Consider the following 14,354-nt stretch of genomic DNA (forward strand, 5'->3'; position numbering starts at 1 on the left):
TATTTATAAGCTAAAAATGTAGCAACCTAAATGGCTTAGTAAATTATAGCACAACAATGCACCTCTTAAAAACTATGATCACATATAATGCTAGAGCAAAAAGGCAAAATTTAAAACTGTGTACATACACTGACCATGGTTATGGACAAAGTGTACATCCATGGATGGCAAGACACAAAACCAAAAAGAATTGGGTTAGGACGGGGGCATGTGAATGTTTCTTGTTATTGGTTTTTAAAGATGAAGTTTCTTTTTTGCTATATTGTTTATCTGATAAAAGAAAAAAAGCATTTGTACCTGAAGCTGGGCCTGAAGCGAACGACGAGCTAACAGACTCTGGATCACATTAGTTCTGTCCAGACAATCCATGCAATTGCTGCGGAACACGCCTTCCTGGTTAGTCACCACCTTGCCATCAGAGTCCACTAGAAAATAACTAAAACATATTTGTATAAACACTCTCATACCAAAGTCAGCCAAGCCTACTAAGGACAGACCTCTTGTAACACAGGTCCATGTCAGAGACATTATTAAAACTGAATTAAACCTAAATTAAAAGGTCAGATGGGAAATGTACAGTTCAGGTATATTTGATTACCGAAGACCAAAAGGAAGTTTGAACAGAAGAGGCAAGACAGCCCCTATCTCAAAACAACTGTAGCATCAGGGTCACTTCGCCCAAGAGATGTGAAAAGGGGCAGTCGGGAGTATTGTAAAGATGGCTGTGGACATCACCGTGTTTCCCTAAGGCCAGAAGAGGTCTTCCTTTGACATAATTATTGCACCTATGCCCCCTACGTTGGGATTTCTTGAAGCACAGTCCCCTGTGCTGTATCAGAATTCCGAGATGTTTGTTAAAAATGAAGATGCTTGGCCTTGAAATAAACTGAGTAAGACTCTCTGAAGCAAGGGCTGGATATTGTGCATTAAAAACATTAAAAAATCCCTTCTTAAAATGGGTAATAGGGCTTCCCTGGTGGTGCAGTGGTTAAGAATGCCAATGCAGGGGACACAGGTTCGGGCCTTGGTCCGGGAAGATCCCATATGCCGCGGAGCAACTAAGCCCAGGCGCCACAACTACTGAGCCTGCGCTCTAGAGCCCGTGAGCCACAACTACTGAAGCCCGCGTGCCTAGAGCTCACGCTCCACAACGAGACAAGCCACCGTGATGAGACCATGCACTGCAACGAAGAGTAGCCCCCGCTCGCTGCAACTGGAAAAGCCCATGTATAGCCATGAAGACTCAACGCAGCCAAAAATAAAATAAATAAATAAATGAATTAATTTTACAAAGAAGGGTAATATATGCAAATAGTACTAAATTTATAAGGTATAATAGGGTATTATTTGAAAAATCCGTTTTCCTTTCTCCCCTGAACCACCCAGATGTCTGCACTGGAGCCAACCATGGTTACCAGTTCCTGTGTTTCTGTCATTTTTAACAATCTGTTCAGATTATTCTATGAACTCAAAAATGTGACGATGTTGACTCAGCGTGGCAGTAAAGAGCATGGACTTTGGCAGCAAACAACTGGTTTGCTACCCTTAGCTCCTTAGGCACGTTACTAGCTGTGTAACTTCACGTAATTAACCTAATCTCTCGGAGCCTAAATTTTTTTCACCCACGAAATGGGGATGACAGCACCACCATTAGGCCGCTCTTGGGTTCAAATGAGATCATGTAAGACGCATATGAAGTGCTTAGCCAGACTGTGTGGGACAGAGGATACGATGAATACTAGATGATATTAATTTTATTGCAATTACTCCCCAAAATCAAAAAATGAGGGAGAAACACAATAGAGTCACCAAGGGCTAAAAATCATGACCTTACAATTAAGGGCTTAAGGGACTTCCCTGGCAGTCCAGTGGTTAAGACTCCTTGCTTCCAATACAGGGGGCATGGGTTCGATCCCTGGTCAGGGAACTAAGTTCCCACATGCCGTGAGGCGTGACAGAAAAAAAAAAAAGGCTTTAAAGAATGTGTTTAGACTAAAACTCTACATGAGGTTCATGCCAAACTGGTGAAGTTCGATTAGAGTATGTATATATAGAGTACATGTGAGTGTTGGCACCCCATTAGTACTTATAAACTAAATACTACATGTTTTATAAATATTATTTCTTAAACTATACAAGTCTAAGAGATAAGTATTATTATCTCCACTTACAGATGGAGAAATCAAGATTTGAAGATAACTAACTTGCTCCTTGGTCACATGGCTAATAGGAGGCAAACTGAGATTTCAAACTTATTGTGTAGGACCCCAAAGCCCAGATTCTTTCCACTTCCCCCAAAATCCCTGGAAACAAATGTGCAGAGAGGTCATCTGAAAGTCACAGGTGAAACGTCTACTGTCCCTGTGGAACACAGTGAGAGCAAGGGACAAATATTCTGGTGTCAATCCTCCCTTCTTTCTTATACTCTGTGGGGCAACAATTAACAGATGAACCCAAGAAGTAACCCCTCTGACAAGGTTGGTCAAAGGTTGGACAAGCTATGCTCAAAACAAAACCTCACAGAAGAAAAAAAAAAAAAAAAAGCAGATTTAACTAACTATAGCTGATGACTTAATATGTATAAAAATATTTTTTTAAAAGCTGAGCAGGGGCTTCCCTGGTGGCGCAGTGGTTGAGTCCGCCTGCCGATGCAGGGTATGTGGGTTCGTGCCCCGGTCCAGGAAGATCCCACATGCCGTGGAGCAGCTGGGCCCGTGAGCCATGGCCACTGAGCCTGTGCGTCCGGAGCCTGTGCTCCGCAACGGGAGAGGCCACAACAGTGAGGGGCCCGCGAACCGCAAAAAAAAAAAAAAAAAAAGCTGAGCAAATGTCTACAGAAGTTTTACTATGTTACTGTGTAACTGAAATTACACAGTGCATTAGAACTACACAGGCAGAACAAAATGAGACTGGTTTCCAGATTCCTACTTCTGGCTTTAAAATAGGTAAAGACTGACATGTGCATAGAGTACAGCGAATATATGAACCCACACAGTAAGTAACACTGTAAACACATATGAGAAGTACCATGAAGATATTCAGACCCTTTGATCCATTATCCTACCCTCAAGAATTTATTTCAGGAAACCGTTTAACACAAGTAAAAATATATTTATACCCAGAGTGATTCACTGCAGCACAATCTTTCATGGTAGGAAGAGAAAAGGAAACAAACCAGATGCCTGATGCAAAGAAAAGCATTTAACTGAAACTGTACTATGACAAAATGGAACACAGAAAAGCCATTAAATGCTATCATTACAAAGACCTGGTAGGCTAATGACAAAATGTGATAAAATGTTTAGTGAAAACAACTGAACATAAAACAGTAGCAAACTAACTTCAATTATATAAAAATCTGTAAATGCGTAGAAGATAATACATAAAAATATGAAAATACCTGGACTTGGGTAATTTTTAAGAATTTTTAAGTATTTAAAACCACCAAGTCTCATCTTTCAGGGGAAAAAAAAACTACAAATGAGAGTACAGACAAGTGCTATCAACCTAGTGAACTATATCTGTAAGTCTGTTAGATAATGCATAATATACATGATTAACATATGCACCTACCTCATCCCTCAACCTCTGTAGGAAATAACATAGCTTACCTTAATTCATCTTGCATTTCTGCTACTTGATCCAATAAAATACTTAGTCGATCCCATCTCATATTTTTACATTCCTTATGGAAGTCAAAGGCAATATATCTACCAAAAGAAAAGATATTCAGAAAGTGACTAAAGATTATTCATTTTCTTTCTGTTAATAATACCTTCATAAGCTGATCCTCCTCTCTACATACATATCACCTGGGAACAGTAGAGCCTCCTTCACTCTGAGTTTACCACTATACATATACACATGCATGCAGGCATGCACAGACACACCCACCTTCTCATGCTCATATCTACTGAAGGAAAAAAATACACACACACTCTCTTCTATCTTCACATGTTTTTCTAGAGGCCCTCAGACAGGAGTAAAGAAGCCCAGCGAAATGCTAAGAAGTGAGCTCAAGTACAGCAATCAGGTATGTTAATATAAAGTAGCCTTGGGCTTCCCTGGTGGCGCAGTGGTTGAGAGTCCGCCTGCCGATGCAGGGGACGCGGGTTCGTGCCCTGGTCCGGGAAAATCCCACATGCCGCAGAGCGGCTGGGCCCGTGAGCTATGGCCGCTGAGCCTGCGCGTCTGGAGCCTGTGCTCCACAACGGAAGAGGCCACAGCAGTGAGAGGCCCGCATACCGCCAAAAAAAAAAAAAATAAAGTAGCCTTGTCCAACTGAATATCTACTGTATATTTATTCTCTACCCCCATGTGCAAAGAATAGGGTCTCTTTTGGATTTTCAGATTAAGATGTTCAAAATGGTCAAATGCGATTCAGTCCAAGGAGGACTGGACTGTCTGTTGTGTATTAGGGGCTGTGAGAAGAACAGAAGCAGGATGGTCCCCATTCTGGTTAGTTACTGTTCATCCTACCAAAATATTCATTATCACTATCCATACATCACACATACATGTGGTAGAGAGAATTTTCTTGTCCATCAATCTGTAATGGGCTGTTTTCAGTTATCTAATACTTAAGAGGTATAAATCTCAAAGTTAGAACACATCTAACAGTGAAGGTGCCCTACTATGAGCTGGAAAATGTTGCCCCTTGAGAGCGGGAAAAATCATTAACCAACTCCCGAAAGTCAAGAGAGGAAGAAAGAATGAAGAGAACCTGGGCACCAGGGTACATGAAGATTCTCACACATTCCACTTCTACCCAACTTCCTATTCAGGGATCAAGTCAAGTCATAAAGGAGGAGGACTAGAAGAACATTCCACTCTCATCTACAGAGTAAAATTCAGATTATGTGTCTGCTCTCATGCAGCCTTGGCTCCAGTGGCTGAAGGGAAATCAATGTAGGGTGGGCTTCCAGCAGGTCAAGAGAGGGTCTTCTATCACCTCAATGTTTATCTCAGGGGAGAATGGGGTACTTAGAAATTAGCATAAAAACAGAAGTTAGCCAACTGTGAGGCCAGACTTTGGGAAGACTGGGAGTGAGGGGAAGCATTTTCAAAGGCAGCTCCATTAGAAGTGGTGGTGTGAGAGTTATTTTTGGAGTGTTCTGACCATAGCTCTAGACTTGCCTGAAGAATTTAAGTGGCTCACTAGCACATAAATGCACTTGGATTCTTAAGCTTGTATCGTTCTAAAATTACATTTGTTAAAATTACATTTGTATCTTTTAAGAATGTCTTATGTCATTATATTTTGGTAACAATAGCTTTAGGGTGTTTATTCCTTAGCAGTATGTACCCTCCAAGTGCCCTGGAACACCAAGGGCATAACTTTAGACTCTGACTTATGCCTCAAGTTCTCAAAGTTAGCTGCTGCTACAAACACTAGAGGCAACTCTGGAGGTGAGTATACCTACAGAAACCCTCTGAGGCACAGACAGGGGCTTAACCAGGGGTGTACAAAGGAGGCAGCAGATAAACATTTTCCAGAATAGACATGTTGGACTCTAAACCCAGTGATGCTGATTTTTCAGGTCTTAGGTATATTCTGAGTAATTCCTCTGAGGATTTTAAGGCACATCCTGGATAGAAATCACTTCTCTGACTCATCCAAGTGTGTTTGGGCAGGTTCCACTATGAGAAGGCAGAAATGGGCATGGAGTAAGGGTCTGATAAATTTGCTAGAGTTTTTGAGTTGGACAATAGGCTTAAATTCTTCCCCAAAGGTTCATTATATATCATTCTATTTTTGTGTATGTTTAAAAATTTCCATAGGTTAAAAAAATTCTCCCCAAACAACCGAGTACCATTTCTTTTAAAGTCTTCCCCCAATGCCTGTGACCACTTCCTACCACAGTATACCCCCACCTCCTACCCCGGTTTCCTGATGCAGAAGCTCCAAATGGGCTGACTCATTACCCTGCACATTTCCACAGGGCAACTGTTTATGTTTTAGGATTCCCCCCTCTTTTGACAAGGCTACACAGAATTTGTAACTGTTGCCTGCTGCCTTACAGGAGGGGCAAGCTGCTGCTCCAGACAAGGCCGCCATGCAACAGTAAATTGCTCCAGCTTGTGTGGTGGTCAGGACCAGGCAGACCACACCAAACAATCATGAGTAACTGAAATTCAAGACCCAATGGGCAGAGCGACACAAAGCCTCAAGGAGAGGATTTTAATCAAGGGCTAAACTTTTACAAAATTAAAATTAAAATTAATCTGTTAAGAAGTTATTCTGCAACATGAATTATGCCAGAGAAAATTTCAAGCTAACAAAATCATGCTTTGAAAACAACAAACTGAAATACGTCTAGAGAGATCTATGTACTTAGGTATATATGCATTTGCACATCTACTCTGAAAATACCTACAACAGATTTCTAGTGAGGTACCTGATCATTCCATTTGCCAAGGAAGACACCATTGTTGCAAATGCCTGTTCAAGTGGCTTCTCTGAGCCCTTCTGATTAACCTGTAAAAAATTAAAAACACCACAGCCTGCTTTTTAAAAAAATATTTGTTTGTTTGTTTATTTATTTATTTATGGCTGCATTGGGTCTTCATTGCTGCGCACGGGCTTTCTTTAGCTGCAGCGAGCAGGGGCTACTCTTCATTATGGTGCGCGGGCTTCTCGTTGTGGTGGCTTCTCTTGTTGTGGAGCACAGGCTCTAGGCACCCGGGCTTCAGTAGGTGTGGCATGTGGGCTCAGTAGTTGTGGCACATGGGCTTAGTTGCTCTGCGGCATATGGGATCTTCCCAGACCAGGGCTCAAACCCGTGTCCCCTGCATTGGCAGGCAGATTCTTGACCACTGTGCCACCAGGGAAGTCCCACCATAGCTTTAAGTTTAATTAAAAGGACAGAGTGACATCAGCAAAATGGCAGACTAGGAAGCTTTAAGCTCTTATACCCTCACAAAAACATCAGAAAAAAGAGAAGCTGTCTAAACCAACTTTGTAGGAGCTCTAGAAAACAGTCAAAGGTTTATAGCAACCAGACAAATGTCCAATCAAGATAAAGCCATCCTCAAAATTCTAAGACAATTCTGTAGCATTTTTCTTGCCCTTATCTCATCCTTTCCCCAGTGCAATGATGATCTTAGCTTAAGCAGCGGCAACACAGTTCTCAGCCCCCCTCCACAAATGGGAGGAGCAGACCAGACCTTATCTGCACACTGCTCATATAAGCTACAAGAGGACTATAAACCAAGATGCCTAGGGCAAGATATTTCAGGTGGAGACATAAAATAGACCATCTAAAGCCTGCAGAAGCAGCTGGGGTGACATTCTTTGAGAAACTAGGATACTCAAAAGCAGCCACGTATATGGAGGGTTTTAGACAGCCGTATGCATACCCAAGCAAGATGCATGCTCAGAAAAGTCCTGAAAAGACCTTAAGCCTTCACCTCAGGTTAATTCCTACATTCAGAGCAAGCCTAACTAAATAAGTGAAGGACTGCTCCAACACAGAAGCAGTCTGCAGAGATTAGGAGATGGGGTTGTTCTCTCTTTTTTGTTTTTTCCTTGTCTCTTTCAGTTCCTTGTATTCAAGGAAATTTCTGTCAAAACATTAGCTGAACACAAGCTAAAAGAACAGAGACTTCAGTGAGCATACACAACAAGGAATAGTCTTTGCAAAAATAGTTTGGAAAAGTCTCAAAACAAATAGATTACTACAGCATTCAATAATCAAAACAAAAACAAAACAAAACAACAGCAAACCCGTGGGAAAGAAGAATCTGACTTCTAGAGTTACTACATTATAAACATCCAATGCCCAGTTTTCAAGAACAACAACAAAATCATAAGGCATACAAAAAAACACAGGAAAACAAGGCTTATTCAATGGAAAAGGATAAACTGATAGAAACCATCCCTGCAGAAGCCTTATTTATAAAAAGCTTTCAGGGAATTCCCTGGTGGTCCAGTGGGTAGGACTTGGCACAGCCTGGGTTCCATCCCTCGTTGGGGAACTAAGATCCTGAAAGCCGTGTGGCGTGGCCAAATTAAAAATAAATAAATAGGACTTCCCTGGTGACGCAGTGGTTAAGAATCCACCTGCCAATGCAGGGGACACGGGTTCAAGCCCTGGTCCAGGAAGATCCCACATGCCTCGGAGCAACTAAGCCCGTGTGCCACAACTACTGAGCCTGTGCTCTAGAGCCCTCGAGTCACAACTACTGAGCCCGTGTGCCTAGAGCCCATGCTCCACAACAAGAAAAGCCACTACAATGAGAAGCCCATGCACCACAACGAATAGCAGCTCCCACTCGCCGCAACTAAAGAAAGCCGGCGCCCAGCAACGAAGTCCCAATGCAGCCAAAAAATAAATAAATAAATATTTTAAATTTTTATAAATAAATAAATAAATAAATAGCAAAAAGCTTTCACAATAACTGTCTTAAATACGCTCAGAGCTAAAAGAAAGCATGGACGAAGAACTAAAGGAAATCAGGAAAACCATATATGAAAAAAATGAGAATATCAACAAAGAAACAAAGTATTCAAAGGAACCACACAGTAAGTCTGGAGCTGAGAAGTACAACATGGAAATTAAAAATTCACTAGAGTTCAATAGCACATTTGAGCAGGAAGAAAGAAGAATCAGCAAACTTGTATAGGACAAAAGAAATAATCAAGTTGAAGCAGCAGAAAGAAAAAAGAATCGGAAAATTGAACGGAGCCTGGGGGACTTCTGGGATACCATCAAGCAGACAACATATTCATTATGGGAGTCCCAGAAAGAGAAGAGAGAGAGAAAGGGGCAGAGAGGTTATTTAAAGAGAAAATGGCAAAAAACCTTCCCAAATTTGATGAACGATATAGATCGTCAAATCCAAGAAGTGCCCAATCCCCAGATATGACAAACCCAAGGAAACACACCAAACACATTATAATCAAACTACTTAATGACAAAGAGAGGATCTTGAAAGCAGCAAGAGAGAAAGGACTCATCACATACAAGGGATTCTGAATAGAATTATATGCCAATTTCTCTTCAGAAACCTTGGAGGCTAGAAGGCAATGGGATAATATATTTAAAGTACTGAAAGAAAAGAACTGTCAACCAATAATTCTATATCTGGCAAAACTGTCCCTCAAAAATGAGACAGAAATTAAGACATTCTTGGATAAACAAAAGTTGAGGGAGTTCATTATCCCTAGACCTGCCCTACCAGAAATAATACAGAGAGTCCTTCAAGTTAAAATGAAAGGACACTACAAAGTAACTTGGAGCCACATAAACAAAAACATTCTGCTAAGGGAAATAAGATGCAAAGGAACAAATATTACACAATACAATTTATATGGGATACCTAGAATAGACAAATTTATAGAGACAGAAAGTAGAACAGAGTTACCAGGGGCTGAGGTAAGAGGGATAATAGGAAGTTACTGTTTAATGGATACTGAGTTTCTGTCTGGTATGATGAAAAGTTCTGGAAATGGTCAGTGGTGACGGTTGCACAACACTGTAAAATATTTAATGCCACTGAGTTGCACACTTAAAAATGTTAAAATGGGGCTTCCCTGGTGGCGCAGTGGTTGAGAGTCCGCCTGCTGATGCAGGGGACACGGGTTCGTGCCCCGGTCCGGGAAGATCCCACATGCCGCGGAACAGCTGGGCCAGTGAGCCATGGCCGCTGAGCCTGCGCGTCCGGAGCCTGTGCTCCACAACGGGAGAGGCCACAACAGTGAGAGCCCCGCATAACGCAAAAAAAAAAAAAAAAAAAAAAGTTAAAATGATAAATTTTGTTAAAAAAAAAAAAGGATGCTAAGGTTTTATTCCCCCCAAAATGTAAGAAACATACCAGATTGATTATGACTTGTTTTCCATAAATAATTATTTGTGAATCAAAATGCCTTTGGAAACCATCCATCTAAAGAGGGGAAAAACAAGAGTTATATACTTTACCAGATTACATTATAAGAATATTTATAAGATGTTAAAAAGTATCTCTTTAAATGTCCTATCTCTATATTCAAGAGAATGACATTAAGATGGACTCTATGTCTTCTAGATATTCTAAATACCATGTAGTGAGTAGTAATTATAAGCCATTCTACTGTGAGCTACAATATTACTATTTTATTTCTGAGCATGTCAAATAGAATACACTGAATATTCTAAACAGTGTAAGACTGCAAATCTTACTGAGATCTCTAAAATCTAAATTTACCATGTCATTCAGTTTGTTTTTCCACATTTCTAACATGCCATTTACACAGCCCTTTGGTTTATAAGCTCACTAAGTGCCAGAAGCAAGGAGAAAGGCCTCAAAGATGTTGAAGTCTAACTTATGAGAAATAAATACATGCTCTATACGCAAACTATAATGCCACTAAGCTTCTATTTATAGCCAATGAAAAAAGCATGGAAGATACACACATGATTTGCTACTTTGTTGATCAGTGGCAGTGGTTTGTACTTGAGATTTGGTCTTTGAGACCAGTAAAGTGGTATTGATCCTCGAGTCTAAAAGAAAAGAAAAGATATGTAAAAAGAAACATACACACAAACTTGTTTTTCTCAGCTTATTGTCAGGGGTATATACAATATCAATGACCGCAAAAGAAAAAATAAAAATGCAACCTACTAACTATGAAAGAAATCCATGCATACCAGCTGCTAAAATTCATATTTTGGGGCATGCATTTGGAAAGGACTTTTTCTGATTTTATATACATGCACTTGTGTAGTAGACAGTTGTGTTTCCCCTAAATTCTAAAATAAATCAATTTTTATCTACAAGTAAAAATTACCAAGTTACGTCTGGTAAGTAATTTGGCATTATAATAAAACTAGCAATTGCTTTATTCATTCTCAAAAGAATATGTTTATGAACTTAAAAATATTTTTAGCCATTAATACTCTGGAGCAGTAAGTGATCCACAACCCAGATATTATGTCACAGTGAATGCAAGGCAGGTGAAGTCAGGCATAAGCCAACTGCTTGTCCTGTCATCACTGCCCTGAAGAAGTCTAAGGGTTAAGCAGACCAGTGGCTCCATTTCCATAACTCTTGCACCTCCTACCCTACCCTCTCCTTTAGGGATTTAATTCAAGGGCAGAAAATGTCAGCAGCTGAGTGCCAGGTTAATGGAATATCCTTGTTTGGGGTGAACTCTTTCCATATTGCAGACAATGATATTACTTTAAAAAGGAGAGAAATTTCAACAATATGTCAGGAAATTACAATCCAAGTAGAAGAGACCAACTGGCTGGCTGCCTAACAGACACGTTAACTTGCCTGTACAAATGAAGCTCTGTTCCCATTGTAGTGCACAATTTGTTCTGTTTCTACAAAGTTAGCTGCGTGGCCTTCAGAATCAATTCCTGAATTGGAAAAAAATTAACTATATTTATTACATAAGAAAAACATCAGGAACTCACTAATTCACTCTAACTTGAAGAGAATTAAGTCAGTTCAAATTAGTGGAAAAGTACTTATAAAACTAAATTTCAAACAAATGCATAGTCCACCATCAGAAAGATAACAAAGCTCACTCATTTAAACAGGCTTAAAGGAAGTATTAAGGACCTATTAACAAACAAATAATGTTGGCTGCTATTTAATATACCAATTGTTTATATATACACAATTCCTCTAAAACAGTGTTTCTCAAATTTTGGACATATTTTAAAGAAAAAACAAGTTCTCAAAAACCTCTGACAGTATACCCATAGATCCCAATTTTGGAAGTTAAAACCATTAAACACAATATTAAGTGCAAATGTGGGCCATTATGTTAACAGTATTTTGTTATAATGATGCAAATGGTCCAGCAGATGCTTATAATTTTAATTATCAAAATGAAAGCACAAAAACTGTATATGATCCTACAATTTCTACAACTCCATGAATATACCCAAAAAAACTAATTTGAAAAGCACTGCTCTTAAATATTTAGCCTTGATTTGGTTAGTTCTTTCAAATGTTTGAAGCATTACCTTACTATCTTGTTTACATTATCTTTACTAAGAAAAGCTTGCTAAGCAAAGGCAACTTTCAAGCGAGTCCCTGACTCAAATTATTAGGAAAGAAAAAAAAAGAATCAACAGATTTTTAATCATCTCAAATATTTCTTAACATTCTTTCTATCTGACATACTTCTAAAACGTATAACATTTTGAGGTGTAACATATAACATCAGTGTTTCTGTTAACATATTAACAGAAGGGAAAAAAATTATAGTCAAATCAGCAATAAAATGCCTTCTCAGTACGTTCTAAAATTACTTGTCAGAAGCATGGGCTATACTTGGTTCTGTCCAGAATTCCCATTAAGGAATAATATGTAGTTATTTTAAAAAGTGAGATTGAGAGTAAGAGTGAGATTGTGTGTGTGTGTGTGTGTGAGAGCGAATGAGCGTACGAGACATCTTTATGAAGCGATTTCCAATATATATTAAGTTAAAAAAAACCCAAGGTGCAAGAAAATGTACACAGTATACAACCACTGTCCGCAAAAGAAGGAGAACATACTTGGAATAGCATAAAAATTATCTGAAGGATAAGTAAGAAACTAACAACAGATCAGCTGGTCGGGAGGTAAGATGCAGCAGATGAAGTCAGAAATGAGAAATATTTTTTAACTGCATATCTTTTTAGACTTTTGATACCTGATCTATGTGACTGCATTACCATTTCAAAACTTTTAATTAAAAAATATGACTCCATCCAAGAAAATCCAGATACAAGGGCATTGCTAACTCTAATCCTGGTTGTGTGATCTTGGCCAGGTCACTCACTAAATGTCTTTCTTCCTCTGCTATATCACCTATACTAAAGGAGATTAACCAAATGACTTTTACAACTTCCTGGCCCAAAACTTCTATGATTTACCTAAGGGTCCATAGGATTTTATTCTGATATACTCTGGCTTAAAAAAAAATAGAGTTCAGGAAACTCATTTTCATAATGACAGTAACTTCTAATACAGATTTTAAAAGCTTGGTTTAAGCAAATTAGCGTGTTGCTAGCACAAAGCCTAAAGAATAAATGCTCAAATGTAAATCTTCGAAGTTGAAGGCATAAGGTCAAATGTCTAGCTTTATACATGCAAAGAAACCAAGAGCAATAAAAGAAAATACTTTCTGATATGAGTTTAGGTTATTGAAAACTATAGTGAGTTCAGCTATGCTTTCAGACATCCAGCAAATAACATGATCAATTCCTCTTAAAGCAGAAAGAAGCAGCCTACAGTGTCTCATTAACATCTGCAATGTAACTACAGTAGCTGGAGTAAAGCACAGAAGACCTACCTAATTATCATAATGAAGCAGGAGATAAATATTTAGCGAGGCTATCAAATGATAATGAAACAAATAAAATACAAAAGGTTACATTCATGTTACCATGAGCCAAACATTAATTATAGATAGATATAACCCAGTACCAAATCGTGCTGACAAAATTAATCTCACCTCTTACATAATAGCGGACACCAGCTCTGAAACAACTCCTCCTCGAGATGAGAATCCAATCAAAGTATTTTCCATTAATAGAACATGAGTGCATAGTAATAACTTAACTACATTAAGAAAAATATAACATATTGCAAAATCATATGTATTATTTTCAGATGAAATTTGAATCTATCTACCCTAGTAAGAATGCTCTGCCTATAGAAAATAAAAAGGAGAATATGCAAATTTTTTGGTTCCTCATGAATATTCACAAGCCTTTAGTACTGATTGTGAAGCTTTGTCAAGTCAGTAACCCTATAATGACAGTCAGTGTGTTTAAGTGGTTCATTACAGTGTTTCTATTTAAATAATATGATTTCCTTTCCCAGATAGTTTCAACCACTTTCTGAAAGTAAAGAATATTAACCACATCACAAAAAAATCTTTGAATGAAAGACTTATACATTTAAAATAGATTAACCTTCCAATAAGAAATGGAAAAAAGGGTGGAAAAAGACTAAGCTACTGAAGTTTATATTATATGCATAATTACAATTACCAATAACAGTTGCTAAGTTATAAAGATTTACAGATCAAACTGTAAATTAAAGATTATTCAGAAACAGAAGGTCTCTCTCTCTTCCTCATAGGTTTGGGTTTGCCCTATGGTTATTTCCTTTACATAACATTTTGCTTAATATAATTTGATTCATCCATTATAAAGCATAAGAGCATAATAAAATATCTATAAACCTACCTCCAACTTGCAAACAGTATCAAAGCCCTGAATCTAATATCTGTTCCTTCTTCATCCCATCCAACTGCCTTCTTGCCCAGACGCCCTGTGGAGACGATTCCCCTGCCTTCTTACTTTCATTATATGCAACCATGACTTGAAAACACACAGCTTGCTTTTGAGTTTTATAAAAATGGCACAACA

The 14,354-nt window shown here is 38.7% G+C and overlaps 1 protein-coding gene across 1 annotated transcript in view; it reads right to left on the minus strand.

Annotated features, from left to right (window-relative positions):
- The window catches only part of SACM1L (SAC1 like phosphatidylinositide phosphatase), a 56,832-nt gene that overhangs the window by 8,972 nt on the left and 33,506 nt on the right, over positions 1-14,354 (minus strand). Inside the window, exons 8-14 of the mRNA XM_082638132.1 lie at positions 13,433-13,534; positions 11,257-11,342; positions 10,395-10,481; positions 9,817-9,885; positions 6,399-6,478; positions 3,612-3,710; positions 298-436 (exon numbers count right to left, since the gene is read on the minus strand). Coding sequence (XP_082494258.1) covers positions 298-436; positions 3,612-3,710; positions 6,399-6,478; positions 9,817-9,885; positions 10,395-10,481; positions 11,257-11,342; positions 13,433-13,534 — 662 coding nt within the window. The remainder of the gene's footprint in view (positions 1-297; positions 437-3,611; positions 3,711-6,398; positions 6,479-9,816; positions 9,886-10,394; positions 10,482-11,256; positions 11,343-13,432; positions 13,535-14,354) is intronic.

The sequence above is a fragment of the Mesoplodon mirus genome, assembly GCF_964341445.2.
Source record: "Mesoplodon mirus genome assembly, chromosome: 12".
NCBI lineage: Eukaryota > Metazoa > Chordata > Mammalia > Artiodactyla > Ziphiidae > Mesoplodon > Mesoplodon mirus.